Source organism: Lissotriton helveticus, chromosome 9, assembly GCF_964261635.1.
Source record: "Lissotriton helveticus chromosome 9, aLisHel1.1, whole genome shotgun sequence".
Taxonomy (NCBI): Eukaryota; Metazoa; Chordata; class Amphibia; order Caudata; family Salamandridae; genus Lissotriton; species Lissotriton helveticus.
In genome coordinates, this window is record NC_136070.1 from 1,210,548,522 (window position 1) to 1,210,561,157 (window position 12,636).

Sequence of the window (12,636 nt, forward strand, 5' to 3'; positions counted from 1 at the left end):
TATAAAAGTTTATTGTAGTCAGGCCAGATGGACTTAGAAAGACCTTCTGCCAACTTGGGACTTTTTGAAGAGAGGGATGGCCAACGTGGATTTAACCTTGAGCGTAGTGATCTACTTTGTAGTGGTAACAGAGTTTATGCTGAAGGAAGAGTGGTCGAGTACAGTGGATGACTTGTTTTGCAAAACACACAGCTTTAAAAGTAACACATCTTCTGGGATGAACCAAACAGGCAGGTCACCCTCAGCAAGACACCCATGCTGCCTTCCTCTGTTAACTCTGATATTTGTTACAAATGTGTCTTTCCTCAAACAGGTATACAGAGAAGGAAGTGCAATAACAAAACTCCAAATGGATCTGTAAATGAGTTCTCTGCTTTATTTCTGCATAAATTGAACATATTATTTACATATGTACAACAGTAAACATATATATTTTATATACATATAAAACTTTTTTCCAAATCCGGAATTTGTAAAACAACTATATATTCAATAAAGAAAAAAAGAAAGCTCAGTCTTTGTCCAAGTGAACATGGTCCATGCCTTGGTCCTTGGAACACACTTGAAGATATCATAATCAATAAGTACACATTGGTAATTATTCAGGAGGATATGAAAAATTCCCGTAACTGGGAAATAGTGCTACCCTGGTCCTGTTTCCTTTCAAACTCTGGAGGTGCCCATCCCATAGCAGAGTGTAGAAGAATCTTTATTAATAAAGTGATCATATCTTCCTCCATAATGTTTATCAGTAAAAACATGCCCTGATTCATGAGAAAATTGTACCTTGTTTCATAAGAACACAGTGATTCTGAAGAACATTTGTCCTGGTTTGTGAAAGAATGTTGGTGACTCTTTCCACTTGAGTATGATAGCATCTTAGCCTATAAGGCTATAAAGATGAGTCATTACATGCAGGATAGGACAGGTTCAAGATCTAAAAACTCTCTGTCTTGATGACCTTACAAAAGAGTCTTAAATTGGCCAACGTCTGAAGACTATATTCTACTTCTAGGTGTCTTTGTTCATGAGGCTGTGCCGTAGCTCATGCCGTGGATGGCTGTGCTATGCTCTTCTGACTCGAGCTCTTGCGACTCAGGACAAAGGTGGAATTGCTCTTCCGGCTGGCGATGCTGAGATCAGCCCCTTGCTGCCTGGATTTGAAGTAATGAGCAGAGCAGCAGAGGAAGCGCTGCAAGAGGTCATGAAAGAGGTGTCCGGTAAAGAGCATGTAGATCCATGGGTTGCAGCAGCTGTTTAGGCTTCCCAGTAGCATTGCAATGATGAACAAGGATGCTGCAAGACAAAAACACCAGAATCAATTACATCTTAGGTACATAAATTAAAAAAGCACACCAATATTACATTTAGCCTTGCGCTACTGAACCTAATTAAAAATGTCCTGACTGCACACACTGAACTTTAGAAGTACTTCCAATCCACCGGGCACCTTCTAGTTTATTCTCTAATCATCCTTAGGTTTCAGATTAACTAGTTTTGACACTGATTTCTTAGAGGCTGTATATCCTGTATATAGACCGTCCAGAGCACCGCGATCGGTGCAGGAGTACATTATTTTTGCATTTCGAACTGCCTGATTGTGGCATTAAGAATTGCATTATAAACTCCCCGAGTGTTGCATTACAAATTGCATTATTTTTGCATTACGAACTGCCTGATTGTTGCGTTACGAATTGCATTATGTTTGCATTATGAACCGCCTGATTGTTGCATTACGAATTGCATTATTTTTGCATTACAAACTGCCAGATTGTTGCAATATGAATTGCATTATTTTGGCATTACGAACTGCCTGATTGTTGCATTACGAACTGCATTATTTTTACATTACGAAGTGCCTAATTCTTGCATTACGAACTGCAGAGCATTGCATTAGGACTGCATTGGATCGTCGAGAATTGCTCATTAATACTGCAAGAAACTACAAGGGCTTGCTGGCCTAATAACCAGCAAGGTGACATATTACAAATACACATGTTAGATTTTAGTGTGTGGTCTCATCGTATATCTTTTTTTATAAACATATAATTGTTTTTTATGAAACTTGTGCGGTGTCCATTTGTGATGTTATCACTGGGTTACTGAGAGCGTGGGTGCAAATACTTTACACATTTGCCTTGGAGATAATCCTGGCTGCTCGTGCCAAGCTACTGAGAGGGTGAGCAGGGGCTATCTGAGAAGGTGTCCTTCCTTTCCCTAACTTAGAAGCAAGGGTCCCTGTTTGGACTAAGCTACCTATCTCAGCCAACTAGAGACTCCCAGTTCTAACAATGCACATGCAAGTGCGACACAAAAGGGCTATCTCTGAAGTTGCACACGTAGTACAGATTCACGACACAGACAACAGAGCCATCATTCCAGTGTGGTACCAGAATTTCATGGCCTAAATACTGCCTGACCTCAACATAGGTCAATGCCCCTGCAGCACTATTACGCCGCCAGAGGGTCACATTTGTGATGCTCCGAAGACGAAGTGTGCCGGCCCATATATTAAAGGCCACGCAAAGCCACTATGCGTGGCTTTTCAGGGCCTTGTGCATAGGAAGTAAGGCAATGCCTTACTCTGCGTCGAAGAGGTGTTCCATGGGTGTTGCTGGGGGTGTTCCCATGGTTTTTGACACCTCCCCAGATTTACAACATAGCGTAAATCTGAGGCAGCTCCAAAATTAAGGCCTTCCCAAAGCAGGCATAACAAGGAGAAATGTTTACACTTCTCCTCGTTTTTTCCCTCTTTCCATGTGTGCTGTATTCTGCAGTACACATAGAACGAGGAAAACACCTCTTTTATTGTTTTTTTGTGCAGGAGGTGTCCTTTCCTACACAAAAACAATCATGCCAACGACACAGACACCCTTGCACAGTTGTGCAAGGGTGCCTGCGTTGGCACTAGGCTGCCCTTTGAGCGCTGGCGCTGGCAGAAAGAAAAGGAATGTGCTGTATCTTGTAGATATGGAGCATATATGGTGGATTCCTGCCCTTTTTTTAGCATAAGGAAACACAGCTAGATGACTTGCAGCGCTGCCTTTGATAAAATATTGTAAATATGCCCCAAAATGTCCTAAATATTGTTTACAAAAATATCACTCCATTGACGTAGATAACATAAACTGTGCACCTACTGAAGCGATATCTTTGAAACCAACATTTAGGATGCAATATTTATGGCAGAGGATATTTTTGTTTGGGATAATCTGCCATACAACGTTTTCAGACTTAAATCTCGCACAGGAGAGCTATTGCTCAAGATACCCTTTTTACGTTGTGTAACTAATCTTCAAGTTGCCCAGATCTTTATGAACATGTCACATTCAAAAGAAATATCGTTCACGTTGAGCTGATCTTGCTGGCTCGACCATTAATATCGAATCAATCAAATTCTTGCAGAAGGCCACCGAGCATGTTAGGGCAACAAATCCCCTTATGATCACACATGCAATGCTGAGACATTGTCAGAAACTTTATTTTAGAAACAGCAAAGAGAACAGAAGGTTAGAAAATATTCTGATATGTGGAGATGGTAAACATTTCCATAAGGTACGATCGAGGCACTGTGAAATATTGTTTTATAAGCTTTTTTCTGGGGCTCTTTTGGTCTCTGGTTTCTAATTCCTCCTTGCCACATGGTTTGTTGAATAGCTCTTTTATTTTGATTCTAGTGAAATACTAAGGCACCCACTAAGAGAGGTGTGTTAAATTCCTATATGTGCGGTAACTCCTCTTAACATACATATTGAAAAACTGGGCCATATTATCAAGAAAACACGATAAACATCTCAAATCGCGCTTTCATTATCGCCCTCTAACGCTGAATTACATTGCTGTGTTAGCGGTGTATTAGCAACGCTTTGCTAACAGGCGAAGTACAATCCAGGGATAGACTGCGATAATGATCATCCAGCGATGATTTCACAGCGCTAATGAAAAGCTTGGTAATAGAGGAGTGTGTACTTAACCATACAATCCATCTCCCATAGGCAATAATGCTAAGTCAGGTTTTAGTTAGGCGTTATAATCATGCGATAATGGGGGCTTAGTGTGCCTTTTGTCATCGCTTCGCTGTTCAGGGGCAGCGTTATTAATATTGCGATGTTGGTTTTGCAATCATTTCACATGTTGTCCTAGGAGGGAGCGCCTACTTTGCATCTCATTAGTGATATCTATCGCTATGATGATATGCGTTGCAGATTCAGCCGCTAACATGCGGTAATGCATGTTAGCGACGCCCTGCTAATATTGAGATAATAAAATCGCCGCTTTTTTGGCGCTATGTGCCGAAAACGCAGCAATATATCTCTTGATTATATGCCCCACTGACTTTTGAGGCAAACACAACAGCCCTGCAATTTTGTCCAAGTATATTTTGGCAGATCACACCTGTCACAATTTACAGGGGGGACAATCTCCACTAACCACCCTGAAATGAGAATATTGGGGCGCTAAGTGTCGACATGGATTTGTTATGCCCCAAATTTGGGAGTAAAGTTCATGATATGTGATAATTATCACACCAGATAAATTCCAAAGATATCAGATTCATTCTCTGCATTCATTATCACATCCAGTACTGGGCCACTTGTAATGAAGACCGGTGAGTGCAATATTAGAAGCCCTTTTTAGACTAAAGGACTATGGTTCAGTTTCTGCACTAGGAGGTCCAAGGCATCCTCAGTCCATCTTCCTAATTCATCCAAACCAAAACACAATTCGGAGGGAGCAGCACAGAGTGTTTTTAATCAATCAATCAATCAATCAATGCATTTATATAGCGCACTACTCACCCGGAGGGTCTCAAGGCGCTGGGGGGGGGGGTCCGCTACTGCTCGAACAGCCAGGTCTTGAGCTGCTTCCTGAAGGCGAGGTGGTCCTGGGTCAGGCGGAGGTGGGTAGGAAGAGAGTTCCAAGTCTTGGCGGCCAGGTAGGAGAAGGACCTTCCTCCTGTGGTGGCTCTGCGGATGCGGGGGACGGTGGCGAGGGCGTGGCTGGTCGATCGAAGCTGGCGTTTGGGAGCGTAGAAGTTGAGGCGGCTGTTGAGGTATCCTGGTCCTTGGTTGTGTAGGGCTTTGTGCGCGTGGGTGAGGAGCCGGAAGGTGATTCTCTTGTTGACCGGGAGCCAGTGCAGGTCTCTCAGGTGTCCGGAGATGTGGCTGCGGCGGGGGATGTCCAGGATGAGTCGTGCTGAGGTGTTCTGGATCCGCTGGAGTCTCTTCTGGAGTTTGGCGGTGGTTCCGGCGTAGAGGGAGTTGCCATAGTCCAGACGGCTGGTGACGAGGGCCTGGGTGACCGTCTTCCTGGTCTCGGTGGGGATCCATCGGAAGATCTTACGTAGCATGCGCAGGATGTTGAAGCACGACGAGGAGACGGCGTTGACTTGTCTGGTCATGGAGAGGGAGGAGTCCAGGATGAAGCCGAGGTTGCGTGCGTGGTCTGTGGGTTTGGGTGCGCTGCCCAGGGCAGGGGGCCACCAGGAGTCGTCGCAGGCGGAGGGTGAGGATCCCAGGATGAGGACTTCCGTCTTGTCCGAGTTCAGTTTCAGGCGGCTGTTCGACATCCATGTGGCTACGTCTGTCATCCCTTCGTGCAGGTTGGCTCTGGCGGTGGCGGGGTCGTTAGTGAGGGAGAGGATCAGCTGGGTGTCGTCGGCGTAGGAGATGATGTTCAGGTTGTGCTGGCGTGCGATGGCTGCGAGGGGGCTCATGTATACGTTGAAGAGTGTTGGGCTGAGCGAGGAGCCTTGAGGAACGCCGCAGATGACTTCGGTGGCCTAATTTGTCACTTCAAATTTTGACACAGTGACAAGTACTCACAGAAGAAAAGCTACACGGGAAATAGATTTTATAGAGATATCACTTTATATAAAGTTTTCATCATTAAGGGTACAATTGTTTTTAAAAAAACAATGAAAATAAATCAACAATATACAACTATTTGTCCAATTGTATATTGTTGATTTATTTTCAGTGTAGCTTTTCTTCTGTGAGTACTTATCCCTGTGTCAAAATTTGAAGTGACAAATTAGATTAACAACAGGTTTTAATTGAATTAAGTTGGTCCCAAGTTTTGACAATTCAGATCGATCAACCGCCTGTTACTTAGGTATTATCAAATAAATTCCCTTGTTGGCAATCTACTATATCGAACACATGAACTATAGCTAAATCTTCAGCCAGATGTGTGTTCAATTGGGCTTAAAAGCTGACCTAAGCAGTAAGAGTTGCCCCCATCAGAGCTTATGGATTTGAATTTCAACGTGTTTACACTCAGTTGCTCCTTCTTCTATGGTTATAAACCAACTATAATTATAAGGTAAAGACTAGAGGTGTATGGAATGTTTCATTCCGCCCGCGGAATTGGCAGAATTTAGCGACTCTACATTACTCTTGAATCGCGGAGTTCTGGCCAAATTCCGCCAAAAGCTGCATGGTGGAAATAATTTCCCCACAAGACTCCAGAAATGCAAGCTGGGGAGAGCAAGATTTGGCATCCCCTAGCGTGATTTTCCAATGCGGACCGTGGAGAGCAGTTGTGGTCAGAGGACGGCTTCTTTAGTAGATATGTTGCTGTTAGAGTCGAATTTTTACTCTAGCGCCAGCAAAATCAACTCAAATGGCCACACACTCTTGCACACCGCATGATGTAATTTGTGCTGATGTTTCATTGCTACTTATGTTAGTGGCGCTAAACTGCAATGCAAGCAGCATGACGTGAATATTTTCTGCCAGCTTGCGCTGGTCCGTGGAATCTCGCAGAGTTTTTATGTAACACTGCAGAATTACGCAGAGAGAAACTCTGCGAGTTGCGCCAACCCCTTGCAATGACCACTCCTAAAAAATGGTAGTTATCTAAATGCACAGCCTAGTCTATTCTCAAATGTCCTCTAGCACCTGATGCTTATGAACAGCAACTTGTTCGCTGCACTGTGACAAGAGCACGTCGCTGATCCTAATGCATCAAACCCAAAATATTCCATATAATGCAGACTGCAACTCACCTAATCAACCATGAACTCCAAAATGGGCAGTCTGGAACTGATATGCATTTGGGCATTTTGTGGCCTTGTCAGTAGTATATGAATGTCATAATACATACAATCAGTTTAGTTACGAAACAATGATAATAATAATGCTAATAATGTTGCATAGTTATATACCGTACACTGTGCTAATGGTATGGCTTTGCACCACTTTTGGCAGTCTAGAGGTGATTTTGCATTTGGTTCTGAATTTTCCCATCACAAACCATACCGTGATTTGGCATGTGATATGGGTATTATATTCTGGTTCTGCCTCTTGGTTAATTGGCTGTATCCAATTCTATGTGCTGTGGGGTTAAGATTTTGGTGTCTGAGTGCTGATGTTGAGAAGGCTTTACCAATTGCCTATGCATCTCCTAGATTGGTAAATATCCCGGTGTTGGATGTTTGTGTCTGGAGTAATAAAATTAGGCACAGTAACATGCAACACCTATACAAAAGGGTTTCGTCGTGACATGGCTACTCTCTGTAAAATTGACAATTACTTCATTAATTGACTACAATAATTTACTCCATCTGAGGATTCACATCACAATCCCTGCTGGAGGAGTTAGCAGACATCCATTTGCTTTCATTTATGCTTTTAGTTAACCAAGTGCCTGATTTAGAGTTTGGCTGCCGGGAAAGTCCATCAAACATGTGGCAGAGCTCCAGTCAGGCAAATTTGTGGTTTCCCTGCTCTACTTTGAGATCAAAGAATTGGCATATTCTCAACAGAAGAGCAATCACTGGTACACCAGCAGAAACCATTGACTGACAGCTCATCTGACATTGGGCCATTGGTCAAAGTACCCCAGAACATCTGCCCGAAATAGGTTTCAACATACTCGGACTACGAGGGAAAGCCTTGTGGAACCAACCAGCTATATCCCACCATATGCTAGGAGAAAACTCCCAATATTTAAATACATTTCATTTTTTTTCAACTGCCACTTGGTGTGTTTGTTTTTGAAGACAAATAATTTTCCTGAGAAGACACATTAAACATGGCACCTGTTCAGAAAAGCTTCAGGGCCTTCAGAGGAGTCACCGCCACAGAGGCTCAGTTGAAGGGACAGAGGGCCCGAGACACAGAACTAACTTAAGACAAAATCCTAAACTTACTACTTTTGGTATTCACAGAAGGCATTTAGTAGTTAAGTTCCGATTTTGTTTTAAGTCTGTCTTAAGTCTGTCTTAAGTTTGTCTTAAGTCAAACTTAAGACAAAATCCTAACTTTACCACAACTAAATGCCTTCTGTGAATACCAAAAGTAGTAAGTTCAGGATTTTGTCGTAAGTTTGACTTAAGACAAACTTAAGACAGACTTAAGACAGACTTAAAACAAAATCGTAACTTAACTACTAAATGCCTTCTGTGAATACCAAAAGTAGTAAGTTCAGGATTTTGTCGTAAGTTAGTTCTGTAAATCGGCCCCATTGGTCTCCCTCTGCCTCCCTCTGCCTAGCAGAGATCTCCATGTCTATCGCCATATGCTAAATGAGGGCCTACAAGACTTATCATTTTAGGAGTTTACTAAAATGTCAAATTTATCCCTATTTGGCCACTCCATAGCATTCTTGTACAGGGATGCGAAGATGAAACCGGGATGGATAGTGAATGGGATTTTTGTTTTTGTGGTTTTTGAATCCTGTGTTTTGAATGCATTGAGAAATAGCTTATAGCCAGAGATCAAAGTAGTGTCCTTATTTGAACATTGTTATTTGTGGGTCATGAGATGTTAGTGAGGCAAGCAACAAGAAATTAAATTGTGTGTTCAGTTTGGCAACTGAGTTGTGGGATATGGATTAGGAGAAGGTATAGAATGGTTAGGGGTAAGGGTGCATTAGTGGAGCAGCCCAAGTTATCCCCATTATTAGAAGTCTTGGATGGAGCTCTTTGAGTCATGATGTCTAGCATATATATGTGAGCCAATCTGAGGTTTAGTCTATTTTGAATAGTTTACTCATCTCTCGCAGGGGCATATTATCAAGGGCTAGCGATACAATTTTCACCGCTTTAGCGTCCGTTTTCGGGCGTAAAGCGGCGATAATTTAATCGCATTATTTACAAGGACACGCTAGCGCGTGTTTCGATGACTTAACCCCTCGCATCACATTGACAATGAGATGGAAAGGAGGCATGCCTCACAAAACATCATGGAATAATATCGCTAATAGGACATTGTGATATTTACAACGAGGCCACGTCCGGTGAAGAGATAATCATATTCATGTTAACTCGGCATTAACGCTGCTGTCTAAAGTCTGCAAAAATCATGACTTATGTATACATTACATGCAGGGTGGATTATGGTGATACGGCCACAGGGTCGTATCAGCAAGGTCATCGCCATTTTTCATGCAACATCGTTGGTTTTTCAGCAATGTTGGCCCATTTCCCCCGCTATCACTGGAATATTTATCGCCATTGCGCTATGCGTTGGAAATACAGTGCGAGCATGGCAATAAATTCCAGCGATGAGAACATTTGCGCTAAGCACGGCCAGCGATAATTATCACTGGCGCTTGATAATATGCCCCCCAGTGTCCTAAGTTCAGGAGCAGAGAGGGGTGAAGCATTAGTCAGTGGGACAAATGGGGGTATGACAATTGCCCAGGGTTGCTAGCCATATCTCTCAATTATAATTTTTTTGTTGAGGTGTGGAGATCCTGGTAATGCTATTGGATTATAAATGGGACATGGGATACATTTGATTCATAGATTAGTTGACTGTCTAGTATTTTCTTTTACCCCTTTTGATTGTTCTGTTGAATCCTCTTCTGTGAATTTTTCACATTGGTTTCCCAACCTCACTGTCTGGAGGCTGCTGCGTCACTGCCAATTTTGATCTCTTTTCCAATAGAGGCAAGATTCAAGTCCAGCCATGTGTCAGTAGGGATGACTATGTCAAGTGTCCTTTTATTGCTCCTATGAGTCACCTCTAGAACTTTTTGGGTGGCCCTTTTGTATCAAGTTTTCTGATCTGTGTTGTATGTGTTGGCCAAGACACTTCAACACGACCCTAAGCTGATACTTTAACCCTCCGATGTACTTCGGCGACCGAACAACCTTTGGCCGATAACCGATGGAGTTGCCCTATGCAGCTATTGAGAAGTTACCCATCCGATCGTCAGACACGGTTTCTTTTCTCATTGCCCTGTTGTGTCCCTTCTCTCCCTCACCTCTTTCCTCCCTAACTCTACATCTTCCTCTATTCCTTCTCTCTCTCCCCCTGCCTGCTTTTCCTTCCCCATACCTGAGCCATGCCTTTGTAACTCATATATCCCAGTAACTCTGTACCTGAAACTGTTTTAACTGTATAACTATGTCTTGAAGCATTTTTACATTCTAATGTAAAGCGCTCTGATACCTCTGGGTCTAGGCAGCGCTATATAAAACTTTTCAAATAAATACATTTCTCAAACCATCTCACTATCATCGCTTCCAGATGTGTTGTGATGGGGTGAGGGCCAAGAACGTTGATTGGCCAAAATTAGAGGTGTAACAGAAGTGGGATCAGGCACAGTTTACCCCATGGTGACAACTGGAGTCCCTGTGAAGTCATCATGTGTTGGGGTGCATCATCAGGGCCCAGGTGAAGGGCAAGGAGTGGAAACTACATAATCTAATCCTGACTCCAATAGTCCTATTTGCTTCTTGTGTCTGGGGCTGCCTTCATGACCCCTTACACCAGGGGTAGCAAGGGAAGTGCCAGAGGTACAGAAGGACAAGCTAGGGCTAGAAGCTGAGGTCCAAGGTTGAGGCTCCATGTTACATTCAGGATCATGAATGTGATTAATGAGGTATTTGATTTGAGAAATGTATAGTAAAATTATTAGTATTGCACTGCTTAAGCTAAGGAGGAGAAGACAGGAATCTAAGCGCATGTTAGCTAATGTCTCAAGCCACAGCCTCTGCGAGCAAGTAGCATATATCATTAACTTACTTTTATATCCTTATTTATTCCGCACTTTTGCCTTTTCTAAGGACCTAATACCGAGTAGTGAGAACCATAATTTCCACACGGTTTTATGTCGTAAAATCAGCCACACAATTCTGATACACATATTACAAATTCACATCCAAAAAGCACCGATTGTGAATATTACAAATCTCCTCCACCTCAAAGCAGTAAATCATATTAACTAACCTAAAACACAACACATACAACTATACAGTGTCAAAGGCACAAACAATATCACAAGTAACAAAATAAAAGAATAGTGGGGAAAGAATGACGTTAAAAATGTTGTTGTTCCTATACATCAGCATGCAGTCGGGGAAAGTTGAGATTCCAGTGCAGATGGAAACAATGGTGAAATGGTGAATAGTGAAGTGAAAGCAAAAAATTGTGCCATGACTTCTGTAAAGTCACTGTGCACATGTTCCTTAAAAAAAATTAAAAAAACATAGAAATAGGAATGCCTTTATAGACAAACCCATATAAAATGGTGCAGAAGTAGCACTTCCCAGGGTCAGCCCCTTAAGTCCAGCATCACAATAGTTCAGTAATTCAGGATCACAGACATATCATTGCATCCGTGATTGATAACCTGGAATGCAGGATCACAGATGTGCCTCCTATGCCACTGACTTAAAGACCACAGCCATGAACACCCACATACCACCAGCACACTAGGTGCGTCCAATGAAGCATGTGTTCCCATACATGCACAGTAACATATCAATCACATACATATGCAACTAACATATTTTCTTGCCAACACTTGCCCCGTTGATGGCTCTTGTGAGATCATCTGTCCTCCAATCCACACTTTATTCATTTCTACACTTGAGACAAATGTTATTTTATATGAGCCACAATGCAGTAATATACGTCAGTGAGAAAGGCATCACATTAAAGGTTTGGCGCCCAATCTCATTTATTTACAAAAGTGACCCCCTTTCAACCCCAAATCCAAAAAAGATATCCCCTAATTGCGGCATTATAATCACACTTAGCCCTAATTACACCTAGCACCTAACTAGAATGCCCTGGTTAGCGCTCTAAAGCCAACACATCCTGTGCCAAACCATTGCAAGTGAAGGATTTGGACTTTCTATTTCTATGCCCCACAATCATAACATGAGACTTAGAAATATTCACTATTAAATTCAAAGAACACATAAAATCCCCAAAGGCATCCAAAAGCCTCTGGAGGCCCACGGCTGTTCGGGATAATAAAACAGCATCATCCGCATATAGGAGAACTGGAATAGGGAGTGTCCCTACACGCGGAGTATCCAAACTTGCCTGGGCCAATGTTTTATATAAATCATTTATGTAAAGGGTAAAAAGCAAAGGGGCCAGGATACAACCCTGTCGCACACCTCTGCATGATTTAAAATGTCTTGATCATTTGCCATCCTGAGTGACCCTAACTGCACCCAATAGATCCCGATGCAAATCTGCCCAAAAATGTACCAGATTTGCATCAATGCCCAAGGCAATTAAAATGGACCACAGCTTCGATCTGTTAACCAGGTCGAAAGCTGATGTAAGGTCCATAAATACCATATACAGGGAACCCTCCTTGGCTACCGTATATTTGCTTGTTAATAGATGTAAGTTAAGGCATTGGTCCATAGTACTTTTTGCAGAT

General features: G+C 42.6%; 1 protein-coding gene across 1 annotated transcript in view; it reads right to left on the bottom strand.

Annotated features, from left to right (window-relative positions):
* Positions 1-356: 356 nt before the first annotated feature.
* OXTR (oxytocin receptor) overlaps positions 357-12,636 on the bottom strand; it is a 149,224-nt gene continuing 136,944 nt past the window's right edge. Inside the window, exon 3 of the mRNA XM_078661675.1 lies at positions 357-1,296. Coding sequence (XP_078517801.1) covers positions 1,046-1,296 — 251 coding nt within the window. The 3' untranslated portion in view covers positions 357-1,045. The remainder of the gene's footprint in view (positions 1,297-12,636) is intronic.